Source organism: Alexandromys fortis, unplaced genomic scaffold, assembly GCF_014885135.2.
Source record: "Alexandromys fortis isolate MF-2015 unplaced genomic scaffold, M_Fortis_MF-2015_v1.1 scaffold_33, whole genome shotgun sequence".
Taxonomy (NCBI): Eukaryota; Metazoa; Chordata; class Mammalia; order Rodentia; family Cricetidae; genus Alexandromys; species Alexandromys fortis.
The window spans coordinates 1,769,118-1,786,918 of record NW_026067917.1 but is presented as its reverse complement, the minus strand read 5'-3'; the positions used below and the strand labels follow the sequence as shown (position 1 = coordinate 1,786,918).

General features: G+C 44.4%; 1 protein-coding gene across 5 annotated transcripts in view; it reads left to right on the top strand.

Moving 5' to 3' along the window:
• Fmnl2 (formin like 2) overlaps positions 1 to 17,801 on the top strand; it is a 251,001-nt gene that overhangs the window by 206,065 nt on the left and 27,135 nt on the right. For all 5 annotated transcript variants that reach the window (XM_050139987.1, XM_050139983.1, XM_050139985.1 and 2 more), the window contains 3 exons: positions 10,691 to 10,765; positions 13,356 to 13,466; positions 15,863 to 16,012. In XM_050139987.1, coding sequence (XP_049995944.1) covers positions 10,691 to 10,765; positions 13,356 to 13,466; positions 15,863 to 16,012 — 336 coding nt within the window. The remainder of the gene's footprint in view (positions 1 to 10,690; positions 10,766 to 13,355; positions 13,467 to 15,862; positions 16,013 to 17,801) is intronic.

Here is a 17,801-nt window from a genome sequence, read left to right as displayed (position 1 = left end):
GCCATTAAACATAGGTGCAAGTGAGTCTGCTACGAAAATATCAAGACATCTCTACTGAGGAAGTAGCTAGTTTTCCTTTGGCTTAGTAGGCAGTGCTGTGGCCAAGCATACGGACTAACTGCTTCTATATAGTCCTCCTGTGTATGCCACACCTCAGGCCATTTTGGAGAAAATTCCAAACAACCCTGGGACTCAGAGGCCTAGGGTGGTAGGGTTCTTAGCCAAGGTATTCCTTAGCCTGGCAATACTATTTAATTCCAAACATTTCTGCATTAAGACTCAGGCTTACCAGTCATAGTGGTACATGCCTTTATTCCCAGCACTCATGAGACAGAAACATGTGGATCTCTATGAATTCCAGGGCAGTCTAGTCTATACAGTGAGTTCCAGGACAGCCAGGGTAGTGTAGAGAGATCAGGTCTCAATCAATGAATCAACAAATGTTCACACCAAGCTGGTTTAAATATGGTTCCCTGAGGGAATTCCAGAGAGCTCTGTCACCTTTGCTGGATGTCTCTAGAAAAGGTTGTGAACATGTTTCTTGAACACCAACCATACGCCAGTGCATTACCAACTCCAGTGCAAACCATCTTCAGTGGTTTAATTTCATAGAAGAATTTCAGGTAGCTGGTGTGGCCACAGCAACATGGGCAGGTTAGTCAGTGGCCATGCTAGGTTCAACACTCATTCTGATTCCAAACTTCTAAGATGTTTGTGACTCTTCTAAGGGGAATAAAGGAAATACTGAATTTGACAGGACTTCAGAGCTATTCTTTGCCTTGAGAAGGGAGATGGTGCTGTTAAGGTTAATCAGGGGGACCATCAAATAATGACTTTAAAAATAAATATATGTGTATAGCCTCAGTGGTAGTGAAATCATACCTGAGTTCTAAGAGGAGAATGAAAAATAGGGAATCTGTATGTTCACATTTGGCTTCTAAAACAAATGAACTTCAGGGGTAAGAATGTATAAATGTTTGTCTATGAGTCTATATATGGCATATAAAAATATACATTTCAGGGGGCTGGAGAGATGGCTCAGTGGTTAAGAGCATTGCCTGCTCTTCTAAAGGTCCTGAGTTCAATTCCCAGCAACCACATGGTGGCTCACAACCATCTGTAATGAGGTCTGGTGCCCTCTTCTGGCCTGCAGATATACACACAGGCAGAATATTGTACACATTATAAATAAATAAATTAAAAAAATACACATTTCACATGTACAAATAAGTGCATTTGGGAGATGAATTTAAAATACAAGCTAAATAGAATCCTTACCATGAGGCCACACTTGAAAATATCACATGCTATATTTCATTATCATATGCCAAATCTTGTCTACACTGGAAACATTTACTGCATATTTATTCATGATCATAGTTATAATAGATCTCATACCCTGTAATATAAGTTTAATAACCATTTGATCATACTGTAAGCAAAATTGTATATTAAAATTGTATCCATTTGAATTAAAGCTCTCCATTTAGGAGATACTTTTGTTTTCTCATACTTATTTGTAGAAGACACACAGATACATGCAGAATCGAGTCAGATCTTCCCATGTCAAGGATTTCTCTGTCAAAATTGTGCATGTTTTAGCTATTTAGGGGATGGCACATGCTTCGTTGAAGAAAAAGGAATTCCTGTACCCAGTCGCTGGCAGGCAACGATGAAGGTGAAATTATGACTTGTATCAAAAGCAGTAGTTTCCGGAATCCCTTATTTGTTTGGTGGATTAGATTCTGTTTCTCTTGGCTTCCACCTTTGCATTGAGAGGCCCTTAGAGAACGACAGACGTTGCTGATGTGACTAGCCTGTGGATGGATAGCTGGCGGATGCTTCCTTGAGCTGAGCCTCCCTCAGCACTGTTTGGAGTTCTGGTCGTGCTCCTTCTTTTCTCCCAAGCAGCGTGTACCTTGCCTAGAAATCCATGGGCTCATAAACCCCTGCTGACTGTGTAGGGTCTTGACCAATCCTCATTGTAGATTCAGACAGTTTCTAGTCAGTTCCCCACAAGTTTTCACCCTGGACCTTGTTCCCATCCTCTCCCTTTAACCACCCTCCTTTCGTTATGTTCTTAGGTATAGTCGAGAAAATGTCCTGATTAATAGACACTTTGAAACCATGGCAAAGAAAGCGTTCACTGGGTTACAGGACAAGTGCTGAGTTCCAGAAGACTGCCATAGAAGAGCTTGTTGTTAACACTGTTGATAAGACCTGGGGGTTTTGAGATACCAGTTCTCCCAGGCTGCTGGCATGTATCCATGAATGTTTTCAGGATTCAGATCAGTTGTAACTATTTTCATCTGCTTCTGCAATGACAACATCTGGCTTGAGCATAAAAGCCCCCTTGGTTAGCAAAGGTCCTACCCCCTCCACTTCTGAACTTCCAAGTGTAGACACACAGAGCCCTCTAAAATGAGTCAGTCAAGGCCACCAGCTCTCTTGTATGCAAGACTTTTGGCAGTATCCCTCATCCTCCTCTAGTTGCTAGAAGACTTAGGCCTAGCTATTGGGCATCTAAAAGCACTTGTACTATGCATTATTAAGTTAATTTTTTTTAAAAAAGAAAGCCTGTTGTCTTGGGATTTCTATTGCTGTGAAGAGACACCATGACCACAGCAACTCTTATAAAGGAAAACATTTAGAGATTTATTCCTTTATCATCATGGCAGGAAACATGGCGACAGGCAGACACGGTGCTGGAGAGGTAGCTGAGAATTCTGCATCTTGATCCACAGGCAGCGGAAGGGTATTGTGTGCCAGACTGGGTGCAGCTTGAGCAAATGAGACCTCAAAGCCTGCCCCCATAGTGACACACCCACTCCCAAAAAGCCACACCTCCTAATAGTGCCACTCCCTATGGGCCAAGCATTCAAACCTGTGAGTCTCTGGGGCCATCCCTGTTGAAACCACCACACCTGTCAAGTGTCTTTCACAGTGGTCCAAACTGGAAAGGAGAAAAAACAACAACAGCAACAACAACAACAACAACAACAACAAAAAACCCAGACAGTCTTGGGTGTTTCCAGATTTTCTCTAGGTTTAATTTCATTGACTTCATTAGTGTTTGAGGGCATGGGGTTATAAATCCAGCATGGACCATGCAGCTAAGTCTGGAAGTATTCAACATTTTAAACACGAGAGGAAGAGTTCTTTTCAACTCTCCAGCCATGAGATCCATAGTTGTAGAGCGTGTATCCACTGCATTATACCAGCCTTGAACTAGATTATCGAGTTTACCAGGACACCTCTGGCTGCTCTGTTTTCTTGAGTGTGGGAAGCAAAGTCGTGTGCCCTGTTAACATGCTGTGTGTTTTTGTTCATTGACTTGTGTGGGTGTGCAGCTCTCAGATTCTGTGGGTCAGGATTCCAGCTTCTCTGAGGCTCTCTCCACTCTTACTGTATCTAGCATCTCTCAGGGAAGATGTAACAGCCTGGGAGGCTTCTCCACGGGCGCATCTAGTTTGGGATCTGTGATTTCTTGAATCAACTGGGACTGTCAACCAGAGTGTTCCCAGGTCATGGCGCCTGGCAATCTACCGAGAGTGCTGTTTGAAGGGCGTCGCGGAAGCATGTACCAGAGACAGACTGAGATGTCATGCAGTGTTCCTTTTGCATCCTGTGGGTTGCCAGTGAGACCCTCAGACCACCCCAGGTCCACGGTGAGATGGAAGGGACAGCTGTGGATAGCTTTTGGAAAATGTAGTTGGATAATAGAAAACACACACACCATACATAATGTATTCATATTTTATAAAGGGGACTTACTGGGTTGGTGATACATCATTGCAGGAACTAAGTAGTCCAACAGTAACTGGCTATCTGCTGGAGACAGAGACTCTGATAGTTGTCAGTCTGTGAAACCAGATGGCCCAGGAATTGCAGACTGGTGCTAGAGTCTGGTGCTTCCTAGAGAGCTGATTGTGTTGTGTCCACACTGAAAAACTGGAGACGCTGGAGTTTAATGTCTGGATGGTGGCTGCAGCCGTATTCATACTTACTCAGAAAGAACGGTGCCTGCACACACACGTTTCCTCTTCTAATTCCTTTGCTTCCAGCCTATTGGATGGTGCCCCCCACATTAAGAGTAGGTCTTTCCCCCTCATTGGCCCCTGCATGTTGGCCTTTCCCCCGTCCCTGGAAACACTCCCACGATAACACATCCAATGTCAGAGCTCCTTTGCCTAGACATCTTTATGTGTAGGCAAGTTGACACTCAGTACCAAGCCTCACATTGGCCTTAGTAGCTGGAGGAGGGTTATCTACAGATTTATAGTTGTTTTTTATCTTCCTTTCTCCTCTTTGTTCAAGGCAATGATTGATTCCTCCTCATAATAAAAAGTTTGATAAACCTTTTTTGTTGTTTTTGTTTTCAAGACAATGTTTCTCTATGTAGCCTTGTCTGTTCCAGAACTCACTCTGTAGACCAGGTTGGCCTCAAGCTCATAGCGATCCGCCTGTCTCTGCCTCTCAAGTGCTGGAATTAAATGCATGCACCACCGCTGCACGTTTTAATAAACTTTTTGGTTGATAGTAGGAAGGGTGGTTACTGCTTCTTTCAAGTGAGTGGTTTTGAGAGTCTTCTTAGTGGGGGAAGGAAACGTTGCCCAGGGTTTCCCAGTGCATTTCCTGTTGATGGCCATGTTGTGACCATTAGTGCCTCAATCCTCTATCTAGTAACGAAGTGAGCACTGCTGTCTAAAGAATTCGCATTAAGTGAACTCTGTCAGGAACCCATGTAAGTTACATAGTCACAGTACCAGGTATGAGGACATGATTACCCTGGTGCAACACAACAGATAAAGAAAATTTAGGATGCCATTTTTCATCAAGGTAGTCTTTTAATGAAGTTTTGGAACTTGCATTTTCCCCAAAATCTCCACTTGTAAAGTACCTCATGCGTGAGAAGAAAGTAGGGAGTGTTCACAAAGTGGGCCATGGCTATCAACACAGTCTTCATGTTTCCAGAGCCTCAAGGCAAGGGGCAGTGGGGGAACTGTGGTTTCCAGTCTCTGGCTGTTTAAACAGCCTCCATCCGTAAAGACTTTATTCTTGGGTTTAGACTGAAAGCCCCTTGTCACGGAGCCAGTATGATATCACTGTGATGGGGCAAGGTGTGGGCTGGCCTATGTGGCCCGTGTCAGAATTTACCATTGATGTTTCAGAATCCTTGGGCTTCTTCCTATACCCACAGCCAGCTGCTGTTTGAATTTACTTCTAAAGTCAGCGGGACCTTCTTTCTCTATGAGCCTGGAGGAGTGAAAAGAAAAAGAGAGAACAGAAAGCAAGATAGGATTAAGGTGCTCAGAGGCACCCGGTTATTCAGTGACCCAGCTAGCAGTGATGGATTCACACCCGGTTATCCAGTGACTGGCTAGCAGTGACGGAGGCACCCGGTTATCTGGTGACCCAGCTAGTAATAATGGAAGTGCTTTGCTCACCCTGACTTTAATGCAGAACCCTTCTCAGCAGGAGTACAATACTACACAAAGAGGAGCTTCATTTTCTTAATGGAACGGCTTCTTCAAAACCAGGGCGTTGCTTCCTTTTATTTTTATTCTCATACAATACCTGCTAAGCCTTGCCCTCTGGCAGCTGTAAAGCAGTTGGCACGTGTGTCCTCATCTCATATTCTTGGATGAAAAGAATGCCCTGAGAGCAGCAGCAAGAGCTGCGTGCTGCTGGAGACATGCAGTGTCCCCAGGCTTGGGTGCTAGTCTCCAAGCCTAGAACCTTCCTTCAGAACTAGTTCTCTGATATATGTGTTCTGTGGTTGTACAGGACATGAGAACAGGGTGAAGCACAGTATATAGATTATAACATAAAGTCCAAGCTGTGGACAGCTTTGGTAGTATCAGCTCCAGGAAACATTAGCACGGAGGTTTCAACTCCTCGTCAGAATTTGGCAGTCATGTCCAGTCTTGATTTCTGCAAAGCCATGTTCAATGTCTGTTTTAGGGCCACCTTGCTTTCTTCTGTATCCAAACTACTCTCCCTCCCTCCTTTCTTCTCTCCCTCCCTCTCTCCCTCCTTCCCTCCTTCCTTCTCTTTTTCTCCTTCTCTTCTTCCCTCCATCCCTCCCTCTCTCCCTCCTTCCCTTCCTCCCTTTCCTTCATCCTATACAGATGTGTGTGGTAAATATGCATTAAAAATATCCTTGTCTAGTTGCTGGGTGTGGCGATGCATGCCTACAGTTCTAGTATTGGGAACCAGAAGTAAGAGGTTAGGTCATTTGAAGCTTCCAAGTGACCTTGAAGCTAGTCTAGACTACGTGAGACTACCTCAAAAGAAGTAGTCTCTCTTGAGATTTTGCATCTCAGATTTGTTCTAGCTGCTTTTAAAGGTAATTTCTATCATGTGAAAATAGGAAAAAAAAATTAAATGTCATCAAAGTGTAAGTTGCCAGTTGTTTTCATGGTTTGAGAGTCTAGTGCCAAGTGCTCCATTGGCTGGTGAGGTTCAATCATAGCTCTGAGAGGCTAGACACGCTCTCTGGGAAGAAGGGTAAGATAAGTCGTATTTGTGTATACTTATGTATGTGTTAATATATGCACAGTTGCGTCAAGATCCTGTATGTACAACAGTTAAATCCTACAAGAAGCAAGTGACAAGATTGGCCAAGGCTGTCCTGCTACCGCTGGTGTATGTTGGTTTCAGTGTTAGGACTAGTTAGTCCCCTACTTACATTTTATACCTCTAGTTTTCTTTCCTACAGATGTTTGGTTAGTCTTTGTTTAACATCTGTGCTCACCACCCTTTCCTTGAGAACTGCTAAGCAAACTTGGAGGTCATGGAAATGTCTAGGGAGTTGTTGAGCCAGTATATGTATTTTTCAGCATGGAGAAGTTTTTTTTTTGTAGAGACAATAAGAGGCATGGTGTGTCCCCCCCAGTATCTTTGCCTTGATAAAGGCAAGACTGACTGTAATGGGGATTTAGGTGAAGAGCAGATGTGCCCCAAGATCAAGTGGAAGACAGACACTTCCCAAACCTAAAGCATTTTGCTTAGTTTCAATTTCCTACTATAATTTTACCCAGGATGCCAGTAGGTACGTAATGAGCTTGACTTCCTGTGGGTTGAGCTGCAGTTTTGTTTAGAATTGAAACATTTATAAAACACAAACATGTTTTTATGTAACTATCGAAGGGTTTTGCTTCCTGGTTTCTTTCATAATCATGAGTAGTAATTTGGAATGAAGACTTGAACACAGTTGTTGATTTTGTTTCATCCTCACATATTTCAAAGTAGAGAAATTACCAGAATGTTTTCTGTCATTAAAATTTGAGTATATATTGTTTACCTAATCACCAGAATAATGCATATTGTTAGTTCCTGAGTATATCCTGGGAGTAAGGAATAAAGAGGGAGAGGTTCGGTGTAAGTGGACCTGCCCTCATTCTACTAAGCTTCCCCTCCAGGACGGTCACCAATCAACTCTGGGTTATATGACATGCTATCATAATCTAAGCACTTTCTAAACATGTTTTTCTTAATTTTCTCATACAAAAACAAACATGATAGGAATGGTTACAGATAAGGTAGATTCTTGGGGTGGTTTTAAATTACTAGTAAAATTTTAAAAAGGGGGAACAGGATTTAGCTGGGTGGTGGCTGCACACCTTTTTAATCCCAGCATTCAGCATATGGAATTTAACTAATTCCATAACTTATGATTCCATATGAAATTTCTTTGTGCCTGCCGTAAGTATGATAATTCCAAAGAGTTAAGTGCTGCTTTGACTGCAGACATAAAAATTAGCCAAGATAGTGGAAACAACAGGAGATTTTATTTACAGACGACAGAAGTCACATGGCCAAGGCTAGCTGTGAGCCTTTTGACACAGTTTAAAGTAGATCACGTTTCTTTAACACTGGTGTTACTCAGCTTCATGTTCTGACAGTGGGAGATGAGACACAATCATAAAGAGAAACAGATTGCTTTTCATTCATGCCTCTGGAAATTTTAGTCCAAGATCAGGTGACTATTGCTTTGTGTCCATGTTGAGTCCCGTGCGTCATGGTGGGAGCACATAGGATAGCAAACTTTGTGCTGTGAACTCATTGAGGATCGGGAGGGGCCAACTTCCTGCATTCATCTTTGGGGCTACTCACAATGAGCTGAGAGCCACCCTTTGGAAGTCCACAGTACCCCCTAGTCCTCCCATCTGGGCACCAGGCCTTTAGCACACATGCCTTTGGAGGCCCACCACTTCCCTCCTCCAGCAGAGTACACCAATGAACTTTCCTGGTTCCCTTTTCTATCCACCCTGGTGTGGGTACAGTGAGGAGCAACAAGTCACATTTACAATGTCTGCTCTCTGTCCCAGCAACCATGAGCTGGGCCTGCTGGCTGTGCCTCTCTGTGGTGGAAGCATTGCTGGCTTGTGCCGCTGTTGAATGACTGAGCCTTGCAGGCATTATTTCAGCTTGTCATGTCACTGCTGCCCTGCCCCCAGCTATTCTCCAGACTCTGCGCTGCCCATGGTAGTTCAGCATCCATTTGTCCTTCCCTGACAACTGTCTCAGAATCACTCTGCCAAGGGTATAGTCACATTTAGTTTTCATTCATAATTGAGACATTCAGCAGAAGAAAATGGCCCAGCAGCTCCTGACTGAGCTCCAACAGCCGCTGGTCTTGAGGTGTGGAAGTCTTTTACAGATCTGACCCCGGACTCTGCGTCACTGAGGGTGGAAATAGCCAATCGTGGTAACAGGAGCTGCAGGCTCTGTTTTGCTTGGCTGTGGAATGCGAGCGCTCCTTCCTCGCCAGTCCTTCACCAGCTGCTCCTGTGGTTTCCCAGGTTTGCTGGGACATCTCCAAGAGCAGCACTGCCCTTCCATTCCGAGGTTGTTTCCAGGAATAGGTGGAAGGCGAGTAAGTGGTGCTTCCTTTGTGCGTGTGGCAGGGATGCAGTTAGGGCGATGGGCAAGATGAGTTCCTTTGCTTATTTGGTTTTGACTCTTGACGTGTAACACATCAAGCCTCCCAGGACAAAGCAAACTGCTTGTCAGTTGTCAATTTTCCAAACTGGGAATGCGAGTCCCGCGTGTCCCATTGTGGGGAGAGTTATTTCTGCATGGACTCATTTTCCTGTTTGGAAATCTAAACTTTGGCCAAAAAAATATCTAGTCTTGTCATGAGCCTCCATGTGATATGAGTGGACACCTCTCAGACAACCAGGGATTGTGGGGTTGTACTTGGTCTTGGTAAACATTTGAGCTGTGCACAGGAGGGTTCCTTTCTGTAGAAGGAAGCTCTAGCAACCTCTGAGTGATGTGGCTTCATCTTCATGGGGGTACAACAGAACCCCAATGGACTTTATCTTTCAAATAATTTTTAAGATTTATTTATTATGTATACAGTATTCTGTCTGCATGTACGCCTGCAGGCCAGAAGAGGGCACCAGGTGTCATTACAGATGGTTGTGAGCCACTGTGTGGTTGCTGGGAATTGAACTCAGTATCTCTAGGAGAAGAGCCTATGCTCTTAAGCTCTGAGCCATCTCTCCAGCCCCCCCCCCCGGGTGCTTAATAAAACAAAAATAATTTCCCCATTGCTCTGTAGACTGGGAACCCAAGACCAGGGTGCCTGCATATAGTTGGTTCGGTTTTGAGTGTACTCACTTTCTGGTCTTCACACCTTCCCTTGTGACCTCATGAAGAAGATTCTAGCCCTGTGGGATTAAAGCACTGCTTCATTCAGCTCTACCCACGGTGTGCCTGCTCTGAACCATGGGAATCATTCAGCTCTACCCACAGTGTGCCTGCTCTGAACCATGGGAATCATTCAGCTGTACCCACCATGTTCCTGCTCTGCACAGCGGTGCTCCGAAGTTGCCTTGTGAACTCTTTATCTACAGTCACACTGAGTGTCCGCATGCCCGCTTGGGCGAGGGGACAGTTCAGCTCCTAACAGTCACACTGTTTGGTATGCTTCTGTGTCTTTTCAAGTCTAGTTTAATAAATCAGGTGTGATGCCACTCACCTTTAATCCCAGCTTTTAGGAGGCCGAGTTAGGTGGTTCTCTGTGAGTTTGAGGTCACGTGATCTACAAAGCGAGTCCACAGAGATACTCTCTGTCTTAAGAAACAAAACAAAATGTGTAGCTTAATAAAAGGTGCAGTTTTTGTTATTGTTTTTTGTTTTTTGAGACAGGGTTTCTTTGTGTAGCCATGACTGCACTGGAATTTACTCTGTAGACCATGCTGGCCTCGAACTCACAGAGATCCGTCTGCCTCTGCTGGGATTAAAGGCGTGTACCAACACTGCCCCTTAATGGATGAAAAAGAATCATCCCCCGAGGTTGTGACATAGTCGCTGTGTTGTGACGATGCAGTAGTGTTTGGTGAAGACAGACGTGAGAGGATGGTCAGTCTTCCTTAGACGGAGTTTAAAGACTCTGGTGACATAGGAACTGTATAGCCAGCCTTTGCCTATGAGCTGAGTTGTAGAAACACACATCTGATAACATCAAAGCCACAGGGAAAAGAAGCCAAGGGCCCGCATCTCGTCTGCTTCAGACCCTCCCTTTGGTATCTAACCAGCTTTGAAGAGAAGGAAGGAGTGTATAAGGGAGATAGAAAAACGTATTCTGCAAATAATTGTTAGTGCTGAAATTTCCGTCGCTGCTTTTGGAAAGCTTATGTTTGTGACGTCCTAAGCACAATAACAATGTGTGTTTCAGGTCTGCGGAGAAAAGCAGCGCTTTGAGAAGTTGATGGAGCATTTCAGAAATGAAGACAATAACATAGATTTTATGGTGAGTTCACTTGGTACTACATTCACCAATGCAAACTCACTTTCAGCTGCCCCCTTCCCCCAGTCTCGGCTGCAAAACATATGCCACACTGAAATCGACCACTCCAGAGAGCGGGAAGATGAGTTCAGTACCCTTCTGTTGGGTGTTTTTCTTTATCTGTGTGCTCCCTTTGTGGTGCTCTTTCAAGTTTTACTCATTTGAGTAAAGGGACAGAGTGCTAATCATTCATAGCAATGAAAGGGAAAGTCATGTAGTTGAGTAAAGAAGTTAGGACCTGCTGTGAATGGCCAGAGCCACCAAGCTGAGTTGCCAGCAGTGCTACGTGTCGAGTCCCAAGATAGATGGAACCTTGACCTTGCTCTTGACCTCTGTCAGTGCCCTCTCTAGACCACATGCTCAGAGACTAGAGTGCTTGGCTCTGCAGATCACTGGCTTGCCCTAGAAGGACAGCGCCGATGGCCCTGCCTCTGCAGGAGCCCCTAGTCTTAGGAAGGCACTCAGGGTGTTTCGGCACTTCTGAATTCCACCTCCTTCTTCCATGAGGGCTCAAGCCATAACTGCTCATGAGGCGTCCTGAGTCATTCCTTTCCAGTGCACCCCAGTCTACAGGTTTGACCTAGTTCAGTCTTCCTAGGAAACTTCTGGACCCAGGAGCTCCTTCTCCAGATCACTTCGCCTCTAGAAGAGGCATTCTAACAGTCCTCTCATGCAGAGCCTGTGGTTTGGATGCTAAGTCATGTTTTCATTGAGCCACTGCAGTGACTCTAGTGTAGCGTGTGTAGACATGTTAGCTCTGTTGTGTGAAAAGTCCTTCTGATTTGTGTGCATCTGAGCCTCAGCCCCTTCTAAAATCAGGAAGGTAAACACCTTTCTAGAGCTTTTCTCTTCCCTTAGATGTGATACTTGCTTTTCCAGCGTGAATACTTCCTTTTTAAGATGTGGAGTGGTAAAACAAGTGTCCCTTTTACCGTGACTTTCATTCTTGTTGTTAGAATTTGGGGATGTGTTAGAGTAATGCTGGCCTCAGGTGTTGATGGGTGTTGCGAGCCCTGGGCACTGGCTCATTGCCAGCTTTTCTCCCATGACTTCTCAAGAGGAACTTTCTTGTTCTGGTAGAGCCGAGGCGGAGGCCAGCCCATAGCCAGGGTGTGCACCTATTCATACATGCATTTCTTCTGTGAAAATCTTTAGGTATGGTACATGAAAATAGATGTCTGCTCTTTTTTTAAATTAAAAGTATCCAACTATATAATATTTACTATATATAGTACCTCCGTATTGGCTATTGGCTGCCTCCTCCCTGCTGGAGTATTAGCTACTACAGCCAAGGAGCCTGTGCCCCTTTGTTTATTTAAAAAGACAAGTCCTCTCTCTGCAATTTGTTGTGCCGTGGATTGCCCACCTCACTCGTTTATGATGCCTGCTGACCTGGTCATTTGACTTTGTGCTGGAATTAGCGTAAGTCCCTTAGAACACTTGTGCCATTTGTAAACAGACTGGAAGCCATTTCCTGCCATTTCATTTCCTCCTGTGTCCAGGTTCTAAGGGCCTTGTTCACAGCCCACAGTTTGCTGCTGTGTTCACAGTAGCGCCCTTGTGCTCTCTCCTTGGCTCGTCGGCTATCATGGAGCTCAGGAGATCATGTAGACTTCTGCACAAAAGCAACATGGAAAGATGTAACAGTTTAACTCTGTTTCGCTCCAGAAAATGAGGTTTTTGATAAACTTCCTTGGGAATTCCATTGAACTTTCCAGCTTCCCAAACAATATATTCCCCATATTAAATGGTACAAATCCCTTTAATGTAGCATGAAACTTTTTTCTGTGGGTTTTTTTTTTTAAATTAGTTTATAATTTATTTATTATTTGTACAGTGTTCTGCTTGAAGACCAGAAGAGGGCACCAGATCTATTACAGTTGGTTGTGAGCCACCATGTGGTTGCTGGGAATTAAACTCAGGACCTCTGGGAGAGCAGCCAGTGCTCTTAACCACTGAGCCATCTCTCCAGCCCCAGGTGTTGTTTTTTTTTTTTTTAATTACATAGGTGAAAAGAAGTGAAGAAAAAAAAAAACCTGGCAAGATGATTTTAGGAGGGTCCCCTTTCCACTAAGAGGATTCATGCATCTTCCAAAGCTATCCAGCACACAACTGTTCTAGTTCCCGGTGTTGCTGTGATGAAATGATCTGACAAAAGGCAACCAGGTCTGTGAGTTCAAGGCCACCCTGGTCTATAGCATGAGTTCCAGGACAGGAAGTGGTTTTGCTGACTTGCAATTCTAGGTCATAAGCTGTCAGTGTAGAAGAGTCCCCTCCAGCAGAATCCTTAGCCAGCTAGCCATCACATCACAGCAATAGCTGGTCAGCAATGAACGGTGGCCTTCTTATTTGCTTGCTTGTTTTCTTACTGATTTCTCCACTCATACACAGGGTGTGTGTGTGTGTGTGTGTGTGTGAATGAATGAAGATTTAATTACGCTAAAGAAAAAGGAATTGGCGTAGCCTGAGACTTGTGAAATCAAATGTTCTGGATATGCTTAAATTGGGAGAAAGCACTTTGAACTGATTTAAACCCTTGGAAATTTCGTTTCAGGTGGCTTCTATGCAGTTTATTAATATTGTAGTTCATTCGGTAGAAGACATGAACTTCAGAGTTCACCTCCAGTATGAATTTACCAAATTAGCCCTGGATGAATACCTGGATGTGAGTATAACTATCTTTTTTTGGTGTCTTTTAAAAATGGATCTATTGCCTGTTTTCAGAGGTTCTTTTCCAGAGTAACTGGAAAATACCTAAAGCATTGTGTGGTTAACAATTGCCGTGCTAGTTAAAGGGAGCCAATTTGAATGGCGCAGTTTGCCAGCAGAGTTGGATTATTACAGAATTCCCGGGACAGCTGTGGGTCCGTTGCCTGCAGCCTTTAGTTCTGGAGTCAGACAGCCTCTGGGAGCATTGCTGCTTTACTTTACTTTGCTTTCGAGCTCTGTCTGGGTCAAGTCTCATTGCATCCTTTATCAAAACTAGAAAAAAAAATATTATTTGGGGGCACTCTTGGGACCCCATTCAAGCAGGCAAGATCAAGCCAAGAGTGCAGTAGAATGAGTTAGTGCTTAGAGCATAAAAGTGTGATGAGGAAACGGACACTAGAGCCGTCCTCCTGGAGCTTTCCCTGGGGGGAAGGAGTTGTTTCTTTCTCTTGCTGCCTCACAGACATGCCGGCAGTTCCCTGAAGTTCCTCAGTGAGAAGCAGAAAGCATATGTGGTATTCATAGATGACCTCCAGGACCTTGGTGTCCACTGGATGTACCCCTCTTTGTCAGATAGCTTTGGTTTTCCCTTTCCCTGGAGAACGGTTTAGTTGGATTCAGAAGCGCACTAGTGGCGGGGCAGGGCCTGCTGACCTAAGTCGCCAGGTTGTTTCCTGATATGGAGATGATGGGGACGCCTTCCCTTGGCTGTGTCCGGTGTTTAGCTGCTCATCTTTGTTAGGTGTGAAGCCAGGGAACTGCCTGCTTCGCACCCACTTTATTGGGGTGCAGAATGTATTGACCCCTCCCCACCCCTGGCATGCTTCGTGATTAGTTTATCTATCCTCTCTCCTCGCATGCTCCACAAGTTTCAGGATTTGAACAAGAATCAGGACTGTGAATTGCTATCAGTGTTGGAGGTTCGGTTTTGTGAGATTTTTGCTTTGGGCTCTAGGTTGTCATGGCAGCAGATGACATTGGTGCACATCCATTATTGACTGTGAATCTTGGGAAAGGCACATGGAGCAGCGTCTCTGATGCTCACTGTTTTCTAGCTCTAGATTCTTATCTCTTTTCTCGTGTCTGACTTTTAAACTAAGATGCAATGTACTCTCCTTAAAACAAGTTAAACTGTGCTGGAGAGATGGCTCAGTGGTTAAGAGCATTGCCTGCTCTTCCAAAGGTCCTGAGTTCAATTCCCGGCAACCACATGGTGGCTCACAACCATCTGTAATGAGGCCTGGTGCCCTCTTCTGGCCTGCAGACATACACACAGACAGAATATTGTACACATAATAAATAAATATTAAAAAAATGTAAAAAAAACACAAGTTAAACTGTAGGATTTCAGTTTAAACCTAAGAGAAAAAAATTTTTTTTTTAAATTATGTAATATGAAATTTCTCTTAAAGGTACCAACCCCCCAGCCCTGTACTTCTTTAACTGTGTTCTGTTGGTGCTGGACCCTGATGGGCAGAGATCATTAGAAAAACAATATTATATGCCTCTGATATATAAATATTTTGTTTGCTAGGGCAGCCTTCTTTGCCAGTGGTCATTGATATGTTCGTTTACATACTGGCCTCATCTATATGCCAGATGTTCTTCTGGCTCCATGGTTTCCCAGAGGAAATCATAATGCATGGTTCTCAGGGGAGAACGCTTGGATTTCTTCAGCCTCTGGTGCCACTTGAGAAATAGCGTGCTGAGTTGCTTCAGGCTCCCTCATCGGGGATTCAGTGAACTGGAAGATCCTTTCTGATTCATGCTTTGGGGAGCCCTGAGCTATTCATGTGAGGCGCTATCTTAGGAAAGGAATCCTGCAGGGTGAGCTCTGGTAATGTGTACTAAAATAACCCAAAGGAAGCGTGACTACAACTGCTAGCTCCTAGCTAACTGTCCTCTGCCCCCAGTCGGTGGTCTCCATCCTGGTAAGATGCCCCCCACAGCGGTCTTCTCCATGGACACCCCTTAGTTTTTCACAGGACTTGTAACTATTCCATTTCAGATCCTCCTTCAATGTCTCTGTGGCCTTGACTTTACCTAGGTAAGAATGATTTAGGCTAGAGTAGGAAGGAATTGAGGTAAGTCTAGTCTATATACATATATATATGTGTATATACATATATATGTACATATATAATGTAGTTTGTATGTGTATTTGTGCGTGTATCTGGGAGATAGTCTGGTCATACCTTCTTCTTTAGGGATATGCTGTAATTCTCTCCTGGAGGATGTGTTAAACTCTGATGCGGAAGGGTAGGCTCCTTGTGATGCAATGAGTAGAGGGTTGGGTAATCGCGTTCTGTGTCCACAGATCAATTAATACTGTCCTGGCATTTTGTTTTTCAGAAGCTGAAACACACCGAGAGTGACAAGCTGCAAGTACAAATTCAGGCTTACCTAGACAACGTGTTTGATGTGGGGGCTCTGCTGGAAGATGCAGAAACCAAGAACGCAGCCTTGGAGCGGGTGGAAGAACTGGAAGAAAACATCTCTCACGTAAGGGCATCTCAGAGACGAAAGTGTCCTGGGGTCCAGGGTGAGCTAGTGCTCACTTCTGTGGTAGGAAGTGAAGGGATTTGGAATGTAGGAACGAGAAACTTCTGGGCCAGCGCGCCCTCAGATTCCCTCTGGGTTCTTTTAAGAAGGAAGGTATGGGTCTTACAGGAGAAACCCTTCCTTGTTCCCACTTACCTTCCTGCTCCGTCTCCCCCACGTCACGCGCGCCGGCTTTCTTAGTTGCCAACACAGGAGTAGGGTGGCTGCTGGTATGAGGGTGTGGTAGCTATGAAGAAAGGAATCTGGCCTGAATGGAGTCTTGAGATGACACGCTTTCTGAGTGCCTGAGGGACAGGACTGTCCCATGTCTCTGATACAGGTCTCCACTCTCCTTCCTTAGGAATGCCTCGGGTTCTAGTCAGGTTTGTTTTAACTGCAGACACTTTACAGGAGAGCGCTCAGCTTTGTCAACTGTGCCCGTCTTTGAAGAAGCAAGTTCTCCTGGAGTAATGTCAACTGCACAGCGGGACAGGGTCCCGCTTTTCTTTCACAGAAATTTATTAACCACAAGTTAATGTGAAACAAAAAGCTTTGAGATGTTAACATATTTAATATTCAAGAACAAATAGAAAGCAGTATTTCTCAAAAACCCAGACATTGTGAGGGCTAAATTCTTGTTCCTCACCCACTACTGCACCGTGGGCCTCATCCATGTGAGGAAGGAAGTATTATACCGCTCTGAGCTCTTGAAAACAAAATTCTTGTCATGAGTTTGTTGGTATTGTTCTTTATTATTAGGTGAATTGTTTCTATTTGTAAGGATATTATTTTTCACTGGGCCGTGGTGGCACATGCATTTAATCCCAGCATTTGAAGCAGAGGCAGGTACAGATCTGTGATGTTCAGACGTGGAGGGGCTATCGTATGGGTTTTATGGAGGTGACATACATGTTATCCATTTTGATAGAAACAAATGCCTTCAGGATCATGGTATAAAAATTAGTGTTTTCCAATTAAAAAAAAAACACTGCTGGAAACAACACCCGTTGCTTGCTCTCGGTTCTTGCCTGATCCAGAGGCAGTCCCCCAATTCCATGATTGCCCCTCTGGGTCAATAGCTCTCCTTTGTGCTGTAAAAAATAAAATAAAATACAAGGATCAGACATGACAATTGGCCCGTTCCTACTTCAAAAATATTGATGTTAGTGATATTTTTCACTCAGATTTCAATTAATGAGTCACGTTAAAGTTACTTTCATTACATCTCGGTATATGAGTTACTTTAGAATTTCCTGTCTGAAGACACAGCAGGTGTGGTGGTCCACTCCTGTAATCCCACACTTGGGATGCTGGGAAAAGGAGAATCATGAGTTGGAGGCCAAGCCTGTGTCAAACAACAAGATTTTCTTCTGAGGACTTAAAAAATGAACATGAATCTAAGCATCGGGATAAAATATGCAGCTGCTTTTGTTTCTTTTCTCCTCGTCAAGGGGACTCTAGATGCCAAGTGTTCTTCATCCCAGTTCCTTCACCCTGGGAGAAGCTGCAGTCTGCAGCGCAGGCGGAGGACTGCGTTCTCTAGGGTTTCCTCTATGCAAATCGTTGTAAATGTGAGCGTATCAAAGCATCCATATTGGTTTTTAAAAATTTGCTGGGCAGTGGTGGTGCACACACCTTTAATCCCAGCACTTCGGGAGGCAGAGGCAGGCGGATCTCTGTGAGTTCGAGACCAGCCTGGTCTACAGAGCTAGTTCCAGGACGGGCTCCAAAACCACAGAGAAACCCTGTC